Genomic DNA, 11981 nt, shown 5'->3' with positions numbered 1-11981 from the left:
TTTGTGTGCCATGGCATTTGTAGCTTATATTTTATACTCCTCACCTTTCAACTTTCAACTATAAATGTGTTTAGTAACAATGTTAACAAGGGCAGGAGTGAAACTGCCACTTCCCTGTATCAGGCTGGCCCCTGAAAGAGCAAGTGAATCAGTGATTGAATGTGTAACACAGTAGCAGCAGACAGCAATTAACACCTAAGGAAACTGCAGATCAACCAATGGAAGAAATCAATAGAAGACAATGTAGCAATCGGAACATCTCTAAATGTCACTGATCAAGGGCTAGAAGCCCTGGCCTGAGTTAATCAATGCCGGGGACCAACTTTTGGGCTGAATATCTCCAGATCAACTGCTCCCAGAGCCCTATTCAAAATTCATCAACGGACTCCCAAACCTGCACATACATGCAGACGATCCCTGGGGCTGACAGATGCCATCCAGTAGCCACCGAGGGGGGAAGTCCCACGAGGGTCAACGACCCCTGGATTGGGCAAACCTGAAAACGGGGGAGTCACCAAAGTCTGCCAGGGACAGATAAAAAGCAGTGAAAAGTGACCCTCAGTGACACCCTCTTGATCTCCAACTTGACCAGCACCTGACCTGTCCAGCCAGAAGGACAAGCTGGCGACCCCCTTCTGGAAGATACCACCATGCTGAAAGAAGCCTCAACGGCAGACTCCAGCGCTTGTAGGATAGGTATACCTGACTCTTGTAGCTTGTTACTGTGTGTGTGTGCGTGTGTGGGGGGGGGGACCAGCCCCAAGGTTTATGATTTAACTTCATTACAGTGCTTCAATCCGCCTAATAAACCAGAATTTTAAGGATCCCGAGTTGGACATTTGTAGCCAACATCAGCACCAGGCTTGGGCAGGAGGAGGTGGCAGCAGTCCTTCCTGAGAGTAAAACCATGAGCATGTCTCAACTGTACGCAGACCGCTCCCTGCTCCCTGATGACCATGACTGGCAGGAAGAACCATTGGTGTATGGTGATGGCTTCACTAAGTGTATGGTGATAGATTTAGTGCCACTTAGCCCCGTTCCATGGACTACCACAGATAATAAAGTGGAGGAGGTGGAGGGTCAGGAAGAAACCCATATGGCTGATACATCATCTACTACTACTGAAATCCAAGAACATGTTAGTCCTGGTAAGTCTCTTGTAATGTGCCTTTTGCCACTGCTAGGCAATGCCCAGGTTCATGCTGGTTGGGTTTGGGGGGCCAGGGGGAGGGGGGGAAATTCATGTGTTGCTGTAGATGGGTCGCTATGTTCTTTTGGTGGTGGTGCATGATGGGTTCAATAGCTCGTAATGTAACAGATACCAAACTACTTATTTGCTTTAATTAATTTTTTGCAGTTAGCATGGGCAGTGGCAGCCATGGACCTGTTTCCAAAGCAGGTACTTGTTAGTTGTGAGCAGTGTGAGTGGTGCCCCACTGTTGCAGGGTCTGTTTCTGTGCCTGCCGGCATTTTGTGCACTGCATGGTGGAGGTGGAGGGGTGTACTTTCCTCCTCTTGGGGGCAAGGCAATCGTTGCTTTTTTTCTTTGTTTATCAGTCACTACGGCCCATGGCCACCCGGAACGGTGCCCTGCTTGCACTACAGCAGAGCACTGCAGAGATTTTTGCAGTGAGCAAAGACGGTCCCACGAAACCTCACTCGAGGTTTTGGCAGACTCCTCAGTAGCCAGAGTGGAATGTGCAGATGCCTGGTGGGATGAACTCTGTGAGTTGCTGTGTAAGGATGTAAAGCATCCTTGAGGAAGTGCGAGACACCATGCAGAATTTGAAAGGCTTGGTCGACGAGTCCCACGTTGAATTACAGAGGTCACAGGACACTTTCAATGATGCTTTTCAGAGTGTGAAGAACTACCTATTAAATAAATGGATACCATGTCCAAAAGGGAAATATCATTCCACTTTGTTTGCCTATTTTCAGGGAAAACCCAGACGGAGAATTACAGCTGAGCCTGTTCCCCCTAGCTCAGTGTGGTCACAGGAGGGCCGTATGACTGCCAGCAGGGCCAGGAGGGCACCACTGCATTTCAGAGACAGGGGTGGTACAGGGTTGTGGTGGGATGAAGGTAAAGAAGCACAAGTAACTGCTTATAACAGTGTGTTGCAAACAATAAAACTTCATGGTTTCCTGGTTTCCTGTGTCTGCCTCCATATCCACCCTTACACTGCTTCATCGTAAAGGTGGATTTCATTCATTGTTTGGGCTCATTTCTCTGTTTGTTTTTCCTGCCGCTTGCTGCATGGGGCCAGGGGGAGGGGTTGACAATCTCTCTTTCATTGGTACAGGGGGAGGGGGGTGGGGAGCTCCAGAGGTAAACAGGGGGGGCTGCCTGGGTGGGTCACAACACACAAGTGCTGGCCTGCACACCAGCATTTTGCAAAGGCAGCACCCACTCTGCAAAGTCACTTTTGAGGCCATACTTACTGCTTTTGATTTCACCTCCCTTAGTTGGGACAAGGCAAGTGATGTGTCAACCCCCAGCAACCTGGCTTGCCTTTTTACAAGCCACCAGCCACTTTGCAAAGTCGCCCAAAGGGACTCATGCCTTCCCAGGCTCTTTGGCTTACCCTTCACAACCCTTGAATTTTCCCTAGATGGAAACTTTGAAAATGCATTTTTCAAGATTCTTTTCATGCTCTTTTCCAGCCAGGTGCCAGGCACTGTCTCCTTTGTTTTAGAACACCAAAACGAGGCTGTGGGTGGTGGGGTGGGGTGGGGTTTAAGACCTGCTTTGCTTGCACACAAACCCAGGGACTTTGCAAACTTTTTCTGTCTTCTTCTTGCACTCTTTTCCAGCCTGGCACCAAAGTGTCTGGGGTTTTTTCCATACCAAAATGAGGCTGCCAGTTGCAGGATAGGGTTGCCTTGCTCAAGCACTATAAATTGGGGGAGCAGAAGTCGATGAGGGAGGTTTGAGGTTGGTGAGGGATGACAGCACAGTCAGGGCAGAGAAGTACTCATCCCAGCCATGAAATGTGCCCCTGGGGGGCACAGCAATGCAAATCCAGGGTTTGAGAAGACTGCAGGCTGATCAAGTGGGGTCCAGTGCATTAAGGGGCAGGTGATGGTGTGCATCACATGCATATGCATATGCATGTGCATATGCCCACACCTCTGTGAGGTGTGACTCAAAACAGGACATGGTGTTGTGCTACACGCCACCTTTGGTAAGTGACATCTGACACTTGTCTGTCCTGAGGTTGTCAGGGTCGTCCCTAGTTGGATGCGAATGCAAGTGACCAGACCATGCATAGTGCTTTGAGGGTGCCGCAGAGATGGACGGAGCAGACAGGGTGACTCCTCAGCGCTGCCACCAGCCTCACATCTGGATACCTCCCAACTTCCCTCCTCCCCACTCCCTGCCACCACCACAGCAGCCGGGATCAGCTCTGCAAATGTGGGGGCACTAATTTGCCCAAGGCCCAGCACCAGTGGCGTATGGTGGGTCTCCAAGGCCCAGGGGAAAAGCCTGGGGTGCCGCCCACCCTCGCTCCTATGTGCTCCAGACAAGCCACCTTCTGCAGCAGTTTCAGCAGTGGGAGGGGGAGCAAGTGGCACTGAGTGGTAGCACCCCCTTCGCACATGCCACTGGCACCCCCTTCACATCTGCGCCTGGGACGGCCACCCCGCCCTGCCCACCACTGTTGGTATACCACTGCCCTGCACGGGGCTGGTGGAATTTTATGAGCATGAAGAAAGGTACACGAGGTGCACAAGAGGCACCAGTACAAATTCTGATGCTCTTTCTATTCTGCCTCCCTCCTATTTTTAGATCCCCTTTCACTGCTAGATGCAGGCTGATCAATCCCTGTTGGTGTGACAAGAGGCAGAAAGAGAAAGGAAGGAAGAGAAGATGAAGAGGATGATAACACTTCCTTCAGGATTCTCTCAACAACTGAACTATTATGCATTATAATTATAGTTGACTTTCATCCTATAGACTTATATAGACTTATAATATAATAACATGTAATACTAATAATAGGAGTCAATAATACTATTAACTCCAATAGTAATATATTAATAAGAGTTTGTAATAATATTAATATTAATATTAATGATGATTTATTAATGGTCAACAATAATTGTAATAGTTCAATTCCTTATCACAGCATTTCAAAGCAGGTAGATCTGCCTTATCACCCCCCCCCCCCTCCACTCCCAGCTGCCTCTTTCATCATGCATACCACACATCCTGGGCACACATCACACACATCCTGGGCCTACACCATATATATATAGCCGATATATGATATAGACTTATGTTATATAGACTTATAATTACAGTTCAATTCCTTATGATGAGAAAGCAGATAATGAGCATAAGGTAGGTGATTATGTGCCCCCTCTGCCTCTTTCCCCAAGTGGGGGGGGGGGGGGGAGGAGAATTCCCACCTCCTGGTTACTGGCCATAATAATGAGCAAGCTCCTCCCTAGGTCCCTCTATTCCCATGGCTGGGCCTTCTGGCTTGTGGGAAAGTACCAAATTCTGAGCCTGATGCCATGCCAGGGGGGCATGGCTTTCTTCTTGCCCTCCTACTTGGTTGCTGGCCAGGTCACAAATGCAGCTGAGGCTATTTTCAATAGGACACTATGCAGTATAAAGTGTATCACTGTGGGGACTCGTGTTCATTGAGTGACAGTCCCCTCACTAGCCTACTATCAAGCAACTGTTGCTGTAAATAAGCACATAAAGAAATGCATAATGAATGCGTACTAAAGTAAATATATACATTATTAAGGATTATGAATTATTAAGAATTTTAAATGGCCTTTACACACTTCAATATTTCAATTGTTTATGACCACTAGTACTGCTAGGGCTTCTCTTCTGTCTACTTGAATTGTTGCACGAGTTCTGCAGGTCCATTTTGTATTATTCTCGCCCTCCTCCTGGTTGCTGGCCACAAGTAGTGCTGAGGTTTCTCTTCTGTGTGCTACTTGAATTGTGGAGGCTTTCTTCACAGGCTTTGGCCCGAGCATCAGCTCGAGTATGGTTAAGGGTTGCACAAGTTCTGCAGATCCATTTCATATTATTCTAACCCTCCTCCTGTTTGCTGGCCCTGTTTGCTGATGAGTATAATTAAATTGTAATTAGAGGATAATTTAATTGTAATAATGAGCAGAATTGTAATTAGAGGATTGTTGCTGGCCACAAATGTGGAGGCTTTCTTCTTGTTTGCTGGCCCAGACCTCCGGCAAATTCCCTCCTGGGGTCTGGGTAGTAGGCCCATGCCTGCGGGCTCTTCACCCCACTCACCCACCTCTGCCTTACACCTCTCCGTTGCACCCTTATAACTTTTGAATCGTTGCTGGCCACAAAGGAAGCTGAGCTTTCTTCATTGGCTTTGGCCCAAGCATCAGCTTGAGTTGCACAAGTTCTGCAGGCCTATTTCATAGTCTTCTCACCCTCCTCCTGGTTACTGGCTATGTTCCAGCAAATTCGTACTGGGGTATATGTCGTCTGACACCCACTCTGTCTCCTTAAAGCTTCTGGCTCCTTGAGTTTCTTCTCTGACTTGCAGAAGGAAGGAAGATTTTAAATAAGGATAACAGAAAGTAGTATAACAGAAGGGAGGATTTTCCTCCCCAGATCATTTACAATATAAAATATTGTAAAACCTCTGTAAAACAGCACCTGCCTGTCTGCCTGCCTGCCTGCCTTCCTCCTTCTCTCCCATCCATCCATCTATCCCTCCCTCCTTAAGCTTTGTGGCCAGCAAAAATTTGAAAGTTACAATTTAACAGATATTAGGATAGCCTGACTCAGCCAGCCACCTGAGTTGGGCCAATACATCTCCACTGGAGGGGATCCCTAAGGGACCGTGCCTAGGGGCCCCCACCTGAGGGGGCCCCTTTAGGACCATGTCTGCCCCCCCTCTTGGCCCAGCTGTCTTCCTGCTGGGACATGTTCAGTAACCAGGAAGGGGTGCAGGATGCCTGCCTCCCTCCCTCCGTCCCCCCCATCCATCACCCCCTACTTCCCTACTGTCGTAGGGCACTTAGGTGCCCTGCTTCTAAAGAGGGGAAACTGCCGGGAAAAGTTCTTCAGCTGACCGGAAGGAGCAGGGCCTGGCTCCCTTATAAACAGAGCTGAGGCCAGAGGCAGTTCACTGCCAGCTGCCAAGGAGGAGGGAGCTCTCAGCCATGCTACAAAGGAAAGGCTTGATGAAAGAGCTGCCTCTGATACTGAGGAGAGATAAAGGATCTCTGGTAGGCTGGACTGTTGTTATAGCCAGGTGGCTTCTGTCTATGTTATAGCCGAAGGGCTTGCGTTTGTGTTGTTGTGTCCAGTGGTTTGGGTGAGGCTATTAAGGGTTGGAGGAAGCCTCATAGGGGACTCACAGCAGAGTGTGAGGACCCCAGCGCCAGTGAGGGCACAGCATTTGGGGTGTATAGACCCCAGCCCCAGAGCAGGGGCAGCTTTACTGAGAAGGCCCCAGAGGAGGGTGGCATTATTGAGAAGGCCCCAGAGGAGGGCGGCACTACCAAGAAGCCCCAGTGTGGGCGCGGTGAGCCCAGAGAAGGGGGCAGCCTTACTGAGAAGCCCCAGTGTGGGCACGGTGAGCCCAGAGAAGGGGGCAGCCTTACTGAGAAGCCCCAGTGTGGGCACGGTGAGCCCCAGAGAAGGGGTGTCATTGAGAAGCCCAGTGCGGGCGCGGTGAGCCCCGAAGAGGGGGCAGCATTACTGAAAAAACCCAGAGAAGGGGCAGTTGCTGAGAAGTCCCAGTGTGGACACGGAGGCCCCAGAGAGGGGGCAACATTGTTGATAAGGCCCCAGAGAAGAGGGCACAGAGTGAGAGAGGGCCGGGGAGAGCCCTAGCACCAGAGGGGGTGCGTATCAAAGGAAGGAAGGCCCAGAGAGGACAAAAGAGGCCAGATTGTGATAGGGCAGATACATAACGTCTATTCCATCGGTGAGGTGTGGACTGTAGTGTAGGGGAGGAAACGGAGCCGCAGATAGCGCCCCCTGGCAGTGGGGCAGTACAAGGGCAGCCTCCCGCTAATTAACACCAAGTAATCAATTAACAACAAGGCGTGGCAAGGGAGTAGGCGGGCGGTTGCCCCAGGAACAGGTGTGCAGGCCACGTTTAGGTCAGCCCAGAGTGGATACCTGTTACAGTGGTGCATTGGCCGGGAACGTAAGGCCGTGCATGGGTAAGGAACCTGTGTTCCCGAGGAGGGAAAGACAAACCCTAGGGCTAAAACAAGAACTGAGAGGTATATGGGAAGACAACAGCAATACAGACCTGCAAGGGGGACGGAGTAGGAAGGCACCACCCCTGAGACTGTACAAGGGGAAGCGATATTAAGGAAGATGCAGAGGGAGATGGCAACATGGAAAGCAAGGTCTACTGAAACCTGCACAATCCAGGCAGGCGAACAGAAGGAGGTGCGTCAAAAGTGGGAGATGTCAAGAGGCCTAATAGGCGCCCTGCAGAGAGAGGTCCGCAGCCAGGAAGGCTGCACAGAGGAATTGCAGGACCAGGTGGAGGACTGGTGGCAGAAGTATTTACATGCAGAACAACTAGCTCAAGAGCTGCGGGACAAACTGTGTGAAAATCATGTTCAGATTGCAGAAAATGGGAAGGTGATCGCCCTGGAGATGGAAAAGGTAAAAGCGGATGTGGCCAATTACCAGGCGCTGTGCGAGCAAAACCTGTCCCTTGAAAGGGAGTTAGAGGACGGAACGAGAGAGCACGATAGGTTACAGGCCCAGTTACAGAGTGCGGAGGCGGAAAAAGAACACCTGGGAGAACAAGTATGGTGCCTTAAAGCCCTCTTAGAAGATAGCTCGGCTAAAGAGGCAGTGACTAATGCAGAGAGGGAGCAGTCACAGCAGCAAATGCAAATTCTAAGGCAGTAGATTCAGGCCTTGGAGGAAGAAAATAAAGTGCTACAGGAATAGAAGCAGTCCCTCAAAACGGAGGTAAGAGCCAGCACAGAGAAGTGTGTAGAGTTGCAGGCTCGATGGCAAGAGGTAGAAAAGGAAAAGGACCAGTTGGGGGAAGAGATACAGTCCCTGAAGACCCTATTAAAAAAGAGCACGGCCAGGGAGAGGGCATGGCGAGGAGAGATTGAGCAACAACCGGTACAGGCCACTCAAATACAGAGTGAGAGACTGACTGCAATAAGCAAGCAGTTGGAAGAACACGCATCCAAGGCTAAGGTAGGATGCAAGGAGCACCTTCAGGAACTTGAAAGCTTGAAAGAGGTATTATTAGACACAGAAAAACTAATAGAGACTGCACAGCCCACGCTCCTAAAGGTCCTGAGATATCAGGAGCAACCCAGCACGGTGGGCGTGGGAACTCCTAGAGAACGAGAAGAAACAAGGCAGCAGGAAAAATATACAAGGAGGGGGGCACTCTCAGGGGTAGACCCCACAATGATATGGGAAGAGATCATCTCCACAGTCATGGAATGCCTTGATCAGAAATGGGGGCAGTGGGTGAGCCAGTACACAGAAGACATGATCTGCCTGGGAGAAAAACTAGAGAAACTTGTCAGCCAGTATGATGCTGGAAGAGGGGCAATACCAAAACAGGGACAACAGATGGAGGGAGATAAGGGGGATATGGCATTGGTGCAAGAGAGTGAGCAGGTCAGTGGGAGAAACAAGAACAGTGACCTGAGCTATCATAGCCACATTCAAAAGGAGCAACATCCAAAACAAAAAGGCCAGAGACCAAAGACGGCCCCGGCTCTGGTATATGGTAGGACAGATCCAGTTTCCGAGGGGGGGAGAGCAGCAGAAGCTTGAAGTAAAAGAGAGGTCCAAAGGCCTGAGATGGGCAGGAGGGTCCAAATCCCCAGGAAAATTAAGGGGGGAGGAGAAGTACATCCCAAGCTCTACTCTAAGGACAAGATACCCAGCCCTGCACTGAAGCAGAAACCGTGCCAAACCCAAACTGCAGGCCACGCTAAGGAGGCAGAAGGTCCCTCAGCAACAAAGGGAATTTTGCTGGAGAAAGAACAAAGGGGAGGAAGGCGGCCATGCGTTTATGTTAATAACCTCCCAGGGCAAGTCAAATGGTGGACCCTGAGAAAAGTAATTGAAGCGAGAGTGGGAGGCGCATCCTATGTAAAGATCTATAAAGGGCCGCGGGGAAGACCCACCGGCTGGGTGAAGGTAGAGTTTTGGAAGGAAGAATATACCCAGAAGGCATTAGAGAGACAGTGAGAGATTTGGGGAAGGCTTCAGGGGCTCCAGAGAGCCATGGAAAAGCAAGAGACCACACAACCTGTACGGAAAAAGAGACCAGGGTATATAGGGGTGGAAGATAGTGGGGGGACCAGAAGTGAGAGGGAGAAGAAACCCCAAAAGGTAGGCAGGAGCTCGACTGACAGGGACTGCAACCTACCAAGGTCGGCTAGTGTGGGGGGACTGCCTGCAGCGGGGCAACTCCCATAAAATCCCACATGGTGCACCTTGGGTAAAAGGCAAGTAGGAGGTGCCTGAAAACCTCTGCCTCCACGCATCAGAAGTGTCGGTGGGCCAGTGCCAGAGCATGAGAGAAACAAAACAGAGGATGTGATATGGACAAGAGTGAAGACCCGCCTCGGTGAGTCTGGGTCTTAAGGGGGGAGGTGTGTCGCAGGGCACTTAGGTGCCCTGCTCCTAAAGAGGGGAAACTGCCGGGGAAACAGCCCTAGCAGTGACTAAGGAGCCCAGCTGTGGGTTGCCAGGGCGACCAGAGGTCAGCTGACCGGAAGGAGCAGGGCCTGGCTCCCTTATAAACCCAAAGAGCTGAGGCTAGAGGTAGATCACTGCCAGCTGCCAAGGAGGAGGGAGCTCTCAGCCATGCTACAAAGGAGAGGCTTGATGAAAGAGCTGCCTCTGATACTGAGGAGAGATAAAGGATCTCTGGTAGGCTGGACTGTTGTTATGGCCAGGTGGCTTCTGTCTATGTTATAGCCGAAGGGCTTGCGTTTGTGTTGCTGTGTCCAGTGGTTTGGGTGAGGCTATTAGGGGTTGGAGGAAGCCTCATAGGGGACTCACAGCAGAGTGTGAGGACCCCAGCGCCAGTGAAGGCGCAGCATTTGGGGTGTATAGACCCCAGCCCCAGAGAAGGGGGCAGCTTTACGGAGAAGGCCCCAGAGGCGGATGGCTTTATTGAGAAAGCCCCAGTGTGGGCACGGTGAGCCCCGGAGAGGGGGCAGCATTACTGAAAAAAACCCAGAGAAAGGGCAGTTGCTGAGAAGTCCCAGTGTGGACACGGAGGCCCCAGAGAGGGGACAGCATTGTTGATAAGACCCCAGAGAAGAGGGCACAGAGTGAGAGAGGGCCGGGGAGAGCCCTAGCACCAGAAGGGGCTCATATCAAAGGAAGGAAGGCCCAGAGAGGACGAAAAGAGGCCAGATTGTGATAGGGCAGAGACATAACGTCTATTCCATCAGTGAGGTGTGGACTGCGGTGTAGGGGAGGAAACGGAGCCGCAGATAGCGCCCCCTGGCAGCAGGGCAGTACAAGGGCAGCCTCCCGCTAATTAACACCAAGTAATCAATTAACAACAAGGCATGGCAGATGAGTAGGCGGGCGGTTGCCCCAGGAACAGGTGTGCGGGCCACGTTTAGGTCGGCCCAGAGTGGATACCTATTACACCTACCTAAGCTTTGTGGCCAGCAAAGATTCAAAAGTTGCAATGTAACAGATATTAGCATGGCCCAACTCAGCCAGCCAGCCAGCCAATCGATTCATGCATCTCCACCTGAGTGGGCCCCTTTGGGACCATGCCTGGGCTCCTTCCCCTTGATCCAGCCATCTTCCTGCTGGGACATGTTCAGAAACCAGGAAAGGGTACAGGGTGCCTGTCTCCCTCCCTGTCCCCCATCTACCCACCCACCCAACTGGTTTCTGGTGGAGATCATTGTAATGCATTGCTAAAGTCTTTATAGAGTTGCTAAAGTCCCTGGGAGGTCCATGCTTGCTGCTGGGGGGTGGGTGGGTTTGTTTAGTCTTCTTTCTTGCAAGAAATGCTGGATACACACCAGCACTTGCCAAGCATTCAACCTCCCTCTATCTGATAACAGTCCACCCTGCAACTTTCAAGTAACGCCATGACTCCATAAAAGTTGTGTGGTCATCAGCTCACTGAAAACCACCCCACACATTCCCTATTGGTTATGCATGCCATATAAACCAAAAATAAAACACTGCTGGGACACAGCCAGTAACCAGGAAGGGCCACTAACCAGGCTGGCTGCCTACCTGCCTCCCTCTTGCTCTTCTGTCATGCAGCCCTCCATTCATCCATCCCTCACCAAGCGACATACTGCATGTGATTGGAGAAAGGGAACACTCACACTTATTATACAACTACAGTTGATTGATAGTAGTAGTAATACTGATGAGAATATCAAGGGATTATTACAGGGACTTTGGGAGCATATTGTGAATTGGTGTTTTATCCTATTGTATTGCGTTTCCTGGCAATGGCTGTACTGTAAAAAATGTAGTCACCAGTTGACTACCAATGGCATTGTTGAGTAAAACAAAAATGTGTATACTATTTTAACTTTATTGTGATTTCTCAATTGAATTGATTGCAATGCAATTTATTGTGGAAAAAAAAATAGATAAGGAACAAAACATTTTGATTTGTACTTGCTCCTGCTTGATTTCAGGGCACGGACCTGTAAGTGGGGGAGCAGTTTGCAGCTGGCCAGGGGCAAGAGCACAGTAGCTTCCCAGATTGGACACAAAGCTGGATGGGGGAAAGGAGGATATAGCAGCACAGGTAAAAGTGCAGAGGTACCTGGGGAGTCAGATGTCTGGCAGGTTGTAGTGTTTCATAAATCCAATATATATATTGAGTCCATGGGTTTCTGTCCCTACTACCTAGGAGGCTGATGAAGTGGAGTTCATAAGCCCAGATGTGAAAAGTGGTTTGTAAATTCAAACAAGCTCCACACCTTGCTAACCTAACTTCATCACCAGAAGCCAACTTCTTACAGCTCAA

The 11981-nt window shown here is 50.3% G+C and overlaps 1 protein-coding gene across 1 annotated transcript; it reads left to right on the top strand.

Moving 5' to 3' along the window:
• Positions 1 to 7348: 7348 nt before the first annotated feature.
• On the top strand, positions 7349 to 11738 carry LOC132244658 (myosin-4-like). The gene is made up of 2 exons (XM_059716728.1): positions 7349 to 7780; positions 7928 to 11738. The coding sequence occupies exons 1-2, from the start codon at positions 7349 to 7351 to the stop codon at positions 8780 to 8782; spliced, it is 1287 nt and encodes a 428-aa protein (XP_059572711.1). The 3' UTR covers positions 8783 to 11738.
• The last annotated feature ends 243 nt before the right edge of the window (positions 11739 to 11981 follow it).

Source organism: Alligator mississippiensis, chromosome 13 (assembly GCF_030867095.1).
Source record: "Alligator mississippiensis isolate rAllMis1 chromosome 13, rAllMis1, whole genome shotgun sequence".
Lineage (NCBI taxonomy): Eukaryota > Metazoa > Chordata > Crocodylia > Alligatoridae > Alligator > Alligator mississippiensis.
This window is presented reverse-complemented; position numbering and strand designations above follow the sequence as displayed.